The sequence below is a fragment of the Hyperolius riggenbachi genome, chromosome 1, assembly GCF_040937935.1.
Source record: "Hyperolius riggenbachi isolate aHypRig1 chromosome 1, aHypRig1.pri, whole genome shotgun sequence".
NCBI classification, from domain to species: domain Eukaryota; kingdom Metazoa; phylum Chordata; class Amphibia; order Anura; family Hyperoliidae; genus Hyperolius; species Hyperolius riggenbachi.
In genome coordinates this window covers 360,411,072-360,425,333 of record NC_090646.1, presented here as the reverse complement: position 1 = coordinate 360,425,333, position 14,262 = coordinate 360,411,072, and the positions used below count along the sequence as shown (strand labels likewise).

Sequence of the window (14,262 nt, the reverse complement as noted above, 5' to 3'; positions counted from 1 at the left end):
AATTCCTCAACACCTGCGACAGCACAGAGGGGGGAGGAGAGGGAGGAAGAGTTGTGTGGGGAAGAGGAGTCAGATGATGAGGAAGGTGTTTTTTTTTTGGAGGAGGAGGCGGTAGAAGAACAACCGCAGCAGGTGTCACAGGGGGCTTGTGCTGCTCAACTTTCCCGTGGTATTGTTCGTGGCTAGGGGGAGGAGGAGAACTTAGCTGAAATCACTGAGGAAGAGCAAGAGGAGATGGATAGTACATCTGCATCCAACTTTGTGCAGATGGCGTCTTTCATGCTGTCCAGCCTGTTGAGGGAACCCCGTATAAAAAAAACTCAAGGGGAATAAGCTGGACTGGGTGGCCATGCTACTAGACCCTGGGTATGTGCACAAAGTGGCAGAGATGTTTCCAAATCACCAGAAGGCAGAAAGAATGCAGCACTTGCAGAACAAGCTGGCAACTGTGCTTTACAGTGCATTTAAGGGTGATGTCACAGCACAATGAAATAAAGGTGCCACTGCCAGTAATCCTCCTCCTCCCATGTCCATGCAGGCAAGGACAGGACGCTCTAGCGATCTCATGGTGATGTCGGACATGCGGACATTCTTTAGCCCTTCCCGATCCACCCTCCACCGATGTCTTGACCGACAAGTAGCCGACTACTTGGCCTTAATTGTGGATGTAGACACTGTGAGCAGCGATGAACCCTTGGACTACTGGGTGCGCAGGCTTGACCTGTGGCCAGAGCTGTCACAATTTGGCATCCAACTTCTGTCTTCCCCTGCTTCAAGCGTCTTGTCACAAAGGACCTTCAGCGCAGCTGGAGGCATTGTCACTGAGAAGAGAAGTCGCCTAGGTCACAAAAGTGTTCAGTACCTCACCTTTATCAAAATGAATGAGGCATGGATCCCGGAGGGCTACTGCCCGCCCGAAGACTAAGTCAGTCCCTGCACACAGCATCTCTGCCTGCACGCCATGTGACTGCCTGACCCATGACTAAGTCGGTCCCCACACAGCATCTCTGCCTTCAGGCCGCTTGACTGCCTTCTCCACCACAACCTACAGGGTCCAGGACTCCAGGTGGATTTTGAATTTTAGCTGTTAGCAGCGGCCGCTATAATAATTTTTCTGTTGCGTGTACATGCCTGCCTAATTTTTCTAGCTGCACTGCAGCTGCAACAACAAAACAAAAGGCATTTACATGTGTCAATTCCCCTTCGTGATCACTACCTTGCCACGGTGAAGGGGCTTGCGTATCACAATGAAGCAATGACCGCCGGCTATATTATTATCTCGGGAGGGGGCACACCCAAGATAATAAGGTTGTTGCTTCATTGTGGACAGACCAAATTCGATCAGCTGGACAGTCACTGTTCTGTCATTGAGTTACCTCAGCCCGGCGACCATATGGGCTTGAAAGCCGCCATCACCTGCACTCTCGTCATGGTGCGCACCAGTCCAGCATGGCCGTCACTACACAAACTGCTGTGTGCGGTGCGTTACACAGTGAGTTTGGTCTGTCAGTGTGAAGCAGTACACTAATTACACTACCTGATTGATGTATACACATGCAAGATGTTTTAAAGCACTTTAGGCCTCCAATTTAGCATGCAATGTGATTTCTGCCCTTAAAACGCTGCTGTCTATCAAATCCAGATTTTTCCCCGGGACTTTTGCCGTGTATCCCACTTCCCCAAGCAAAAACTCAGATGTTAGACCCCTTGAAACATCTTTTCCATCACTTTTGTGGCCAGCATAAATGTTTCTAATTTTTGAAGGTCGCCTCCCCATTGAAGTCTATTGTGGTTCGCGAAAGTTTGCACGAACCGAACTTTTTGCAGGTTAGCGAAACAAAAATCGGAGGTTCGAGCCATCTCTAGCTATAACTCATTAACCCTGGAAGTTGTTACAGTGAAGGTGAGACAGGGTTGTAATAGAGCTAGGAGGCACTGAGAAACTATTCTAAGGTCTGTTGGACAGTTGAGTGGGGAATAAAATTTGTTGGCCTGTTGGAGAAATATTCTGCTATCACTTTTCAGCCTTATTTTTGAAATCTACTATATACAGGACTGTTACCCATAGTAACTATTCAAATTATAGTTAAGATGGTAATGTTGGAGGTAAGCTTCCATGTACTTAGTGGCCAAGATCGCAATTTCCTGATTATGGTAATTCGGTGTTATAAAGATCATTGTTGTGCAATTTTAGTGTTGGTCAAAAAACAGTGAAACAGCACCCCCTGCTGTATCTGTTTGGAAATTAATCATCAGTTGTTACGGTACTGTACTTCATAAATGTTATTTTATTTAGATGTTTAATCAGATATTTACTGTAAAAAAAAATTAACTGCTGTTTTTTTTTTAACCATTTTGAAGAGTCTGCAATTTCATAGCTTATAAAAAAAATATATTTTCTTTTAAAAGGAAAGGTCCTTGTGAAACTGGTCTTGAAGCAGCACCTTAAAATAGCTAATTATTACAACAACAAAAAAAAGTTAATACAAATTTGTAGAAAGCAATCTCCTTACATATACTTATAATTGTGCATTGCAGGTGGTTCAGAAGAGAGAATCCCATGACTATAGATGTCTCTTCAGAGTCTGTTTTGTACCCAAAGATCCCTATGAGCTTCTGCAGGATGATCCAGTTGCCTTTGAATACCTCTACTTACAGGTGAATACTCATTGTGTTGTAAAATAAACATTTCCAAATGAATCTCCTGCAGTTTAGGTTCTTTAAAATTTCTGTCTGATTTGCCTTGAGGATTAGGGAATGTGCCTGGTACTTGTCCATATTCAGTCCTTGATTCAGAGTAATCCACATACAATAGTCTCATTTGCTGCAGAATGTATATGATAGTACAATTTCATTAATTAATAATGTACAGTGTTTTGGGGTTGCATGTCTGTATTCTACCCAAAGATATATTAGCTGAGAGAAAAGGGGTAAGGTTATCACGGATCAGGTGACTTGGGTCCTTGGATAGCATTAATTATTGGTAATCTGGCACCTAAGCAGTGAGTTGGGTATGGGTACGTAGCCAAAGCTGTTAGTAATCAATCAGCTACTACATAGGAATTAATGGTTGTTGCCGAATGTTGACAATTGGCTACAACTAGGGGTCATTTGTGTGCGAGGATTAGGAGGTTCATTAAGCCTTAATGCCCAACTCTAACCGCCACCGTAAGTCCCTTAATGATTAAGGGACTTATGGTGGGGGTTAGCGTTGGGCATTAGGTGTGGGAAGGGTTTGTCTTAGAGGTGGGGGTTAGGCATTTGGCAGCTCCTCCACATGGGTCCAGCATGTAGCACCACAGACAATTCCAGCTATCAGGTCTTCTAAAGGGTGTTGTAAATATCAACGCGTTTCTCCACTCTCACTGGGGCTTTGTCAAGATGTAAATTATGTAACAATGTTTAGAAAGTTCCTTTTATATACACAGGAGAATGGTAGCACATTGAATTTCAAGTCATTTTCTGTTCTTTTATAATTATTATATAATTTATAAAGCGCCAACATATTCCATGGCGCATAATACTTTAAGGTACAAAAAGGCTATATTTCCATTTGTGGAAATGCACTGGCTAGGTTCTGTTCTTTCCTCTTTGTTTGTATGTAAAGCTCATGCTACCAGTCTAAGCACCCAGAATATATACTGTTTATAGCACTATGATGCTCCCAGGAGGTTTTTACTGCTAATGTTTAGTTACCCTTAAGGGCAATCCTACCCTCTATGTGCGGTCTCCAAGCGGTGTCAACATGCTCGTACTGCTAAGCTTATTGCTAATGTATAAAAAGCGTCCTATTGGTTAGAAGGTTGCCTTTCCTCCTTTTTAATGCCACATGTTTCACTGGACTGAGACGTCTTTTTTAGGTGATTTCCTAAAAGAAGTATACTTCAAGAAAATCACTGTTGCGATAATAAAGGAATTTTTTTAATACCTGAAGAGTCATCTTTTGGGAGGTATACCAACCTTCTTAACAATAGAGCCTCTCTTATACAGTCACAATCAGATTTGGAGAAGGAATTGGGAATATGTTTTACTGATTTGTTAAGTAACTGTATTCAATGGCAAGTAGCCACAACTAAAGCACATCAAGGAAAATAAAAACACCAGATTTTAGTGTGCTTCTTCCTCTATATAAATCACTTGTGAGGCGTCAACTATGATATGGCATATAGTTTGGCCATGACATTAGATATTTAAGTTTTAAAACAGGCGCAAACATGGGCAAGTAAATTAATCGAGGAGATGGAAGGTTACCAAGAAAGTAGGCTTATTTATATCGGAAAAGTGGGATGTTTTGAATCAGGATGGTACCACTAGAAAAAGACACAACTAAGAGGTGACCTAATAAATATGTATGATTACATCCAATAGCAAAATAAAGCTTGGAAACAGAACTTGTTATTTCCAGGTCTGTACAAAGAACAGGAGGATGTGAACTGCACTTGCAAGAAAATAAATTATACCCAATGTTTATATACATGGTAGCTGACACTCGACTAAGGCGGCCATTCAATACCATCTCAGACTAGAGTCTAGGATGTGTACAGGTGTCCCACAATCTCACATAGAGATCCTGCATGCTGGATCTTTAGTCACATCAAAGCTGGAGTGCACTGTTTCCCTCCTGACCCTGCCCGCCCACCAGAAGCCGCTTAATAATTTGATATGGTTTAAAATATCTTTATAGTTATGGTTACTAGATGTGATACCTTCATCCAGTCACAGAGAGAGTTTCTGCTCTTGTGGCTTTTTTTCATCTGATTTAAAGTGCAGTGAGGTTCAAGAGGTTGAACCTGATGGAAATGTGTATTTTTCATCCTGCTATATAATGGCTTTCCAAGTAGTCGGCTAAGACGACAAGCAGCCAAAGGCTGTGCAACAGGTGAGCTTGTTACAGGCAATGCAGCTGCAGGCTTAGTGAAGTCCCTGGGTGGTACTCAGTCAGTGGGCAGAACTCTGACAGAACAGGTCAGCAGAAGGTTTCTCAACTAGACAGCTCAGGATCTCTGTGAAAAATTATGTAGGCACGCTGGAAGAGGAGAATGCTATGTTAACTTAGGAGCATCTAAAAAATGTAGGCTACACCCATAATACATTAGTTGGAGGAAGGACAGGGAGGAGGCAGGCATGACAGGCAGTGGTGGGAGCTTCCAAGCTTCCATGTCAGCACCACAGTGGCTCAGGACATAGCATGGGTGTGTGAGGACGTTGCATAAAACGGGATAAAATGTGGCACTGAGTTTTGTACAGAAAATATTGGGAAAATTAGTAAAGTCCAAGCAGTCTATGGAATTACTGTGCCCATTGGAATTGTAAGTCCAAAAAGATGGTCGAAAGTACTTTGTTAATAGTCCTAAATAAAAGGAAGTTGGGCCCCGGTCCCATTGGGCAAGCAGATAGATCCTGGGAAGGATGGATCCAGGATAGAGAAAGGAAATAGCATGGACAGCCTGCAAAATAGACCTTTTAAAACCCTCTCTCCTGGGCTGCAGATCATATTGAGAAATGGACAATCTCTGCCATCTGATCTAGTTCTGTCCCTCTCATTAGAGGAAGAATTTAGTCTGAAATATGACGAAATATCATAATTCTCTGGCCATACATTGGGATACGAATAAGATAACAATTTCTGATGTATCATGTTCATACGTATTAAACACTGGGTAGTTATCATCTTATATAACAGAGAAAGTCATATCTCCATTTCAGAATACACCACAATGATGGATATCTTGCCACATTCATATAGTGTGCAGTGATAATCCCACTGAGATCCAAAAGGCTGGCATTAATCGTAGTATGGAAATGTGATAGAAAGCCTATATTGTTTATTCTTAGGTGAATCAGAGGTGACATTAAATTCCATCTCCCTCTGCCCCTTCTGGTATCTGTTTCCTACTCTTTCATACCAACAGAGAAAGAAGATTTACGAACTCAGACCCTACACTGCTTATCAGTTCTCTATGAAGAGCGGATCATGAAACGTGGGTTTGGTGCAATTTAGTGGAAGAGCCAGGCCTTTCAGGAGGAGGTAATGACCCTCCAGGATCAGCTTTGCCATTAAGGCTCCTAACCCCACTTCCAGTGGAAGGCTCACCAGCAAAAATGAACTATTCTGGGCTTTTCAAACCAATGTAAAGGGAAACTCTGGCTATCACCAACCCAGGATCTCTGCTGAATTTAAATGAATGACTTTGGTGAATGCACAAGGCCAAAAGGATATAACTCCAGACAGAGTATAATTGTATCATAAATGATGATCACAATCTTGAAGGGACCACGTTTCTTTTCAGTGTAGTCTATGAGGGTATTTCTTAGGGTAAATTTTTGGCATATAATTTTTAGTTGATCCTAGGTTTTGCAATATTAATGTTCTGCATTAGTCACTGTATAACGGAGCTATCGCTACAGCTAATTTTTACTGGACTTTCACTTTGGTAATAGTCCAAATTTTAACATAATGGACTTTACAAAAAAATAAAATAAAAAAATCCCAGGTCAGATATTCTCATATATGTAGTTATGGTCACTGTGATAATAATTTGTACTGCAATGAGACCTGACAGAGCTCAGCTTTATCCAATGCTATGCTTTAAAACTGACACCATTGCTTTAATTATCAATTGATTTACATGGATAAGATACCTGAGCAAATGATTTTGTCTTTTGAAAAATAGTTTTAACTGGACTGTAGTGTTGTGATTTGAGCAAATACTTCATGACTTGACCTAATTCTGTTCTGTCTGTGTAGAGCTGCAGTGATGTGCTTCAGGAGAGATTTGCAATTGAGATGAAATGCAGTGTTGCTCTACGCTTGGCTGCCTTACACATACAGGAGCGAATTCAGACTTGTGGTCAGCCACAGAAAATATCCTTCAAGTACATTGAGTGAGTACAAGGAGACTGCATTTTACGCTTATGACAGAGCATACCTCTGCTGCAGTTCCCTGTGCAGTTATTATATTTTGAAAGTAGAACTCTGCTATGCAAAGTTTAGCTGTACTTTAATTTGGGCCCTGGATACATGAAGGACTTACTGAAACTGCACCACACCTCTTACAACCTCAGATCAGCAGGATCTATAAACTTGGTCACTCCCAGAGTACACTTCAAAACGTTATGAGCCAGAGCTTTCTGTTATACTGCCCCTACCCTTTGGAATTTCCTACCACACCCAGTAAAGACAGCCCCACCCCTGGAGCTATTCAACTCCAGACTGAAAAGCCACCTGTTTAGCCTGGCATTTGTGGACTTACAGAATTCTTCTTCTGTACCACTAGATCCACATTGAGCAGGCACCAGCAATGAAAGTAATTGTCTCTTTATTAATCACATCAGTTAAAATCAGCAGTGATATAACAACGACAGACCGCTGTTTCGAGCCATCGTGCTCTTTATCAAGTTGTCAGAACTGCAATACAAACATTCACCTTCCACCCCTCCTTATATACAAAAGCAGCACCAATCAGTGGTCAGTGTTTGAATCAACCAATCACAGTGCATAAACAGCATGGAGCACCTGATGGGGAACTGTGTGATACTTCAAAAAGCACACCCCTTTAGGTCAAACCACTCCCACTGTATATGAATATAAGAGATTATATGAAAGGCCCCCATGGCCCGTTTCGGGCCATGGGGGCCTTTCATTGGCCGACATTTGCCACAGCGGATTGGCTGAAACTGGCGAGAACGGCGTTTTGATACTTTAGGCAACGCGGCTGGCTGGAGGCTCTTCCCGTGTTTAGATGTGAAGTCAGGGAGACAGGAGAACATTTTGTCTCCAATAGGTGAGATTTTCAAGTACTTTTAATCTCTTATATTCATATACAGTGGGAGTGGTTTGACATAAAGGGGTGTGCTTTTTGGAGTATCACACAGTTCCCCATCAGGTCCTCCATGCTGTTTATGCACTGTGATTGGTTGATTCAAACACTGACCACTGATTGGTGCTGCTTTTGTATATAAGGAGGGGTGGAAGGTGAATGTTTGTATTGCAGTTCTGACAACTTGATAAAGAGCACGATGGCTCGAAACAGCGGTCTGTCGTTGTTATATCACTGCTGATTTTAACTGATGTGATTAATAAAGAGACGATTACTTTCATTGCTGGTGCCTGCTCCATGTGGATCTACTGAATTAACGGCTCCAGTGGTGTGGAACGCCATAAGCTTGGGCACACGCTTCTCTCTATCTGATGGGTGCTGATCCAAACCTTCTCTGTGTTTACTTCTTCTGTACCACAATTTACCAATCAACCACGTATTGGTCTGAGCCATGCTTATGTGCTTTAAGCCCTACGGAGGCACTTTACAAAAGTTATTTGCTGTTGTTATATAACTTAAGTTATTACTCTAAAATTTCTCTTATAAAAAGCAAATCGTACAGACCCAGTCATAAAATGCAAACATGCATTTCCCTTAACGATTATGTACGTTTAAACGCGACACATATTTCATGACACAAGGATGGTTTACAGAGTACGTATTGTGGCGCTACCCTTTGTATTGGGCATTGAGAGGAGCAGATAGTCAAAATAACAGTAATGTAACCTTACCAATATTTTACTATAGATTTACCTGGTGTCTCACACTAACTCTCCCTCCTAGTAATTATCACTACTCCACCCTCCTAATGCCTAACACTAAACCCCTCCCAGTCACAAACCCCACCCCCCCCCCAAGTGCCAATTGCCGACACCTTGCATTGGTGTCCATTTGACACCTGCCAAATCGAGCACCCAAATCACCTTATCCCATTTTTACAGAGGCAAACAATTAGTAATTAAATATGAGTAGCAATGGATGCATGCCAATATATATAACAGTGTCTTTATACATTTCCAGCTTTCTGGTAGGAACATCTTGTTGTGTTTCTGCTATCTGAGTTTGATGTCTTCTAAAAGTATAATAATAAATGTACACTTAGAAAATCGACATGTATTGGCTTATGTTATGCATTTGTACTGCCCCTCTAGTGATAGGTGTAAGGATGGAGTTCTGCTTTCCTGTACTCCAAGTTCACTGTGCACCCTGCATCCAGCCATATGTGGCTTACTTGCTGTTTAGACAAGTTAGAGTCCTTAAATGTACCACTAGATGGGTAATACTTATGCATAGCATAATTCCTAAGTCAGCTTCCCATCTTTCAATGGATATCATAGGAAATGTGTGTGAAGTAGAAATTCACAAAGTTTTGAATGGCACAATCCGTTCTTTCAGCAATAAATACCGTAAAGAAGATGGGCACAAGTGGTGTGCGAGAAAGTGACATGCACATTGCCCGCACACTGCAAGTGTGAACCCAATCTCTTAGCAGAGATAGAAGGTGAGCAGGGCAGGATCTTTTGTTCATAGGGGATGACTGGTTGCTGCCTTCAAACAAATTCCTACCTCATGTGGAAGATGGTAGAATAGTGGGAGGAGCAGTGGCGTAGAAATAGGGAATGCAAAGGTTGTGACTGCACCAGAGCTCCTGGAACAGGGGGGCTCATTAGGGGCCCTTCTTAATACATCTTATTAGAGTTTCATTGGTTCTATGCTATTATTGAACATCTCTTCATGTTCTTTGAATAGTTGTAATCCGTAACTAACTCTTTGCCGGATTATACCTTTCTGACACTGAAACTGTCCTTGGTAGGTTTTGGGGCTTCATATCAATAGAGTACTTGGGGCCCCATGTAAAACTTTCACTGGGGCTCCAAGCTTCTCAGTTACACCACTGGGGAGGAGTTTGGCCAACTGCCTCTCCAATAAAATCACACTGACATCTCAGCAGGATATAAAGTTATAGGGCTTACCCAGACAGGAATTTAAAATATATTACAGTAATCGTAAAAAAGTTAGTGCATTGCTATAAAAGGCAAATTTACAGTCATATGGATAAAAAATTGCAAGTTTGTACTGTTTAGACTACAATATTTTTTCATGTTCCAATTGAAATGCAAAACTTTATTTTACATATTTTTTATGCATTATATAAAGTTTAGACTGGAACATAGCCCAGTGTTCTCCCCCGATTTTTTTTCCAGCATGAAAAAGTAGCCGGGTGACATGAAAAAGTAGCCGGGTGTGGGGGAATGCAGCGCTGGCGCAACTCTGCTTACAGCATAGGAGAAGGAGAGCCAGCCGTGGAGCACCCGGCTTAAAGGGCCTGGGGAGAACACTGTAGCCCTTGTTATTTTTGAAGGCCAAGAAAAACCAAAACATTGAGGTCATGGAACCTAGTCCCGAGAATTATGCTTACGGTACTTTCAAAAAAAGAGAAGAAGGCGAGCCAGCCAGAACTACAATAGTTAATGCACAATTCATAAGCAAGGAACACCACTGTGGTAGTGCAACACACTCAGCATGCTCTAGGCATATGTTGGAAGAGGTACACAGAGCTGAAGATATATGACACAGGAAAAAAGATCACCTGGCACTGCTGGAGTTTAAAGAGAATCTGTACTCTAAAATTCTTACAATAAAAAGCATACCATTCTCTTCATTATGTTCTCCTGGGCCCCTAAGTGCTGTTTCTGCCACTCCCTGCTGCAATCCTGGCTTGTAATTAACAGTTTTAGGCAGTGTTTACAAACAAAAGACTGGTTTCTAACCAGAGTATCATAGGCTGAGAACTAGCTTACTGTGTGACTCTTGCAGAGCTTGGAGAAAAGTGTAAAGCTTCTGCCAATGACAAGCAGTGCTGCACATTCCACACATTCCGGCCTCAGCCGACAGAGCCAACAGAGGAAAGAAGATAAGATTTATTACAGAGACAGTGCAACTAGAAAAGGTTGCAATAAGACAGACCAGGCTCAACATTTTGTTACAGAGTCTCTTTAAAGAGACTCTGTAACAAAAATGTCATCCTTTTTTCTACCATCCTACAAGTTCCTAAACCTATTCTATTGTGCTCTGGCTTACTGCAGCACTTTCTACTATCACCGTCTCTGTAATAAATCAATGTATCTTTCCCCTGTCGGACTTGTCGCCCTGTGTCTGGAAGGCTGCCAACTCTTCCGTGCTGATCTGTTATTCACACCCCTCTCCAGGCCCCTCTATGCACACTCCAGTGTGTGTGTTATTTACATAAGCCAGCAGTGTCTCTGCTCTCTTTATCAGTGAAAAGAGAGCTGGATAAAAATCCTCCTCTGTAGGCTGTGAAAGGAGCTGGGCTCACACATACTGAGGAATTACAGACAGGGCAGAGCTGTCTGCAGGAAGAAACGATCAGCCTGGCTGTCACTATTCAGTGCATGAGAGCTGCAGGGGACAGAAGGTAAACACACACATGATCTCTTGAGATCAAAAACGAAGGCTGTATACAGCCTGCTTGTGTATGGATGCATTTTCTATGTGTGGGCATACTGTACATCAACCTACTTCCTGTTTTGGTGGCCATTTTGTTTGTTTATAAACAAACTTTTTAAAACTGTTTTTGACTACTTTTAATGCGGTGGGGAGCGGCGAAATTGTGACAGAGGGGAATAGGAGATGTCCCCTAACGCACTGGTATTTTACTTTTGAGCGATTTTAACAATACAGATTCTCTTTAAGCTTAGATGCAACATGTATTCATGATGACACACGTTGTATACAACAAAACACCATCAAGTTCCAACATACCGCATGGATGGAGCATAACAAACAGTTGGTACATGGTACAAGTGTGTTTACTCAATATACCTCATTGTTTTAACTTTTGTATCCTTATTTCTCAGACCTCTATGTACTGCAGACGCTTCTCTATGTTTCCTCTTGCACAACCTAACTATGGTCCAAGAAAAAATATATACTCTTATATATGCACACTCTAAGCCCAATTTCCAACGCAGCCAATGCCAGAGTGCTATTATTTTCAAGAAAGTTGGAACAGGGACAACTACATTTTAAATGCATGCACAACACACACTCTCATACAACACTCTCATACACAATATGACATATGAGTATATTTAAAGGTTCATTTGTATTGTAAATGGCCCAAGGTGCTCAAGAAGTTTCAGTTACACCTCACCTGTACATTTTTTTTTATCCAAAAGTCATTCTGCATTGAATCATATTATAGAAACATTTTCTTTCCTTCATAAGTTGGAAAAAATCCCTGATTTTCTTTTTTGTATTACTTTCTTTAGAATGCACATTACTATTTCAGTACAACTCTTTTATCAAGCCAAACAAAGAATGTTGTAAAATTTAAAGAGAAAACTCATAAAAGTAAATAAAGGGGAAGACTTGGCCTATCCCCAGAGAAACACATTGAAAGTCCTTTAAACAATAAAAACGCACACACTTGCTTTAAAAATAAAGTTTATTAGTGTCCCTTGAAGTAATCCGCTTCAAAATCTTCCAATTTCTTAATTTTTTTTTTCTGTCTTTAGTAGCAATGAGTTGCCTCTTAGCTTGCCAACAAAATTTAAAGGAGCTGCAAGGGATCTCTGACTGGCATCATCATTTATCATAAAGTGGCCTTTGGTGTGTTTAGGCCGCGATGTCCCCCGGGATCCTCCTGGCTCCTCTCCTGGTCCAGCTGGTGACTTAATTACCGGCGACACCTGGGCTGAGTGTCGGCCGAACACTTCCTGAACGGAGATGCCCCTACGTCATCACGCCGGCCGCTATGTGTCATCACGCCGGCCGGCGAGACAGTCCTGCGCATGCGCGGCTTAGACAACCACGCATGCGCAGGACTGTCATGCTGCCCGGTGTGATGACGCGTAGCGGCCGGCGTGATAATGCGGAGCATCACCGTTCAGGATGTGTTGAACCGACACTCGGCCCCAGTGTCGCCGGTAAAGAAGTCTGCAGCGGGACCTGGAGAGGAGCCAGGAGGACGCCGGGGGACCTTGGAAGACTTTAACTGGTTCAGATTCCAAGGTTTTTACCCCTTAAGGTTCCTGACATTTTTGATACTTTAGCTGTGTTGCCTTGATATAGCAGTAACTTTTTTAGTCACTTATACAATCTTAGTGATATATATTTTGTTTTGTTTTTCAGTACAATCTAGGCTTTAGTTGGGTAATATTTTTTCCCTCAAAATTTATGCAGACTTTTTTTTAATTTTTCACCCTTCCTAATTTTCATATGACACGTCCCACAGTTATAAAACACATATAAATTAATTATTTGGCACTTCCCAGTTAAAAGTATACCCCATATGCACTATTTAATACTAACTGAGCATGTGGCGGACCGTTATCCCCAGCCTGTTCATTATCAGCAGTAGCGATCGCATGTGTTTGCTAGAGCGACAGTTCGGGGACCCTAGTGCTGTGCAGATGCATCGCTAGGCAACGGCATAGTGATACATTTGTAGAGAATTGAGGCCCTAAACTTTTGCCCTAACGATCGCATCTGATCACTACAGGTGGCAGTCATTAAAAGTTTATAAACAGGTATAGGTATTGCAGGGGTTAACAGTGGGTTAATAGGCTATGCTGAGGTTAAAACTTAACTGGGGATTAAAAAAAACCAAAACACTTTTTATGCTGTTGAGACCATGTCACGTTTTTAACATTTAAAACTTTTTTTTTGCATAGCTTTATTGAATGACTCATTCACTCGAGCGTGCACAATCGTGTGCAAGCATGGCAGTGATTTTTAAGGGGGAATGTAGATTCTACATCCTACAACCTACAGCAGCACTAATTAGGATGTAGAATCTACATCCTAAAACAAGAAGCAGTTAAGGAGTGACAAAGATAGCACTTAACTTGTGCTAAAAAACTACTACTGAAAATCATTAGAGGTATTACCTGTTGGCATTTAACATCATTGCTTTTGCTGAAAAGCATGCTGGCTCATGTGAGTTAATAGGAGGTGGGCTATACATTTTGCTAGTCCTTTTCTTGCTGACCAGCAACTTGAAAAGAAGCACAGCTGGTAACCAGGACATGAATCACGCGCATCAGGGCGGCAACAACTAAAGGGTGGCAAAAAAAGCAAAAGACGGCCTCCATCCCCAAATGTCCCCTCCTTCATTCCAGCGATGGGATCTCTGTCCAGCGTCCTATATCCATGGCTACAGCAGTGCCTCATGTGACCTGTTACGTGGTGCTGGGTCCTTAAAGGGACACTTAAGTCAAACAAAAAAAATGGGTTTTACTCACCTGGGGCTTCCAATAGCCCCCTGCAGCTGTCCGGTGCCCTCGCTGTCTCCCTCCGATCCTCCTGGCCCCGCCGGCAGCCACTTCCTGTTTCGGTGACAGGAGCTGACAGGCTGGGGACGCGAGTGATTCTTCGCGTTCCCAGACACATTAGCACCCTCTATGCTGCTATATGGTAT

General features: G+C 42.1%; 1 protein-coding gene across 3 annotated transcripts in view; it reads left to right on the top strand.

The window, feature by feature from the left end:
• The window catches only part of FRMPD1 (FERM and PDZ domain containing 1), a 265,938-nt gene that overhangs the window by 203,195 nt on the left and 48,481 nt on the right, over positions 1-14,262 (top strand). For all 3 annotated transcript variants that reach the window (XM_068234237.1, XM_068234234.1, XM_068234236.1), the window contains exons 9-10: positions 2,539-2,658; positions 6,749-6,885. In XM_068234237.1, the coding sequence (XP_068090338.1) occupies positions 2,539-2,658; positions 6,749-6,885 (257 nt within the window). The remainder of the gene's footprint in view (positions 1-2,538; positions 2,659-6,748; positions 6,886-14,262) is intronic.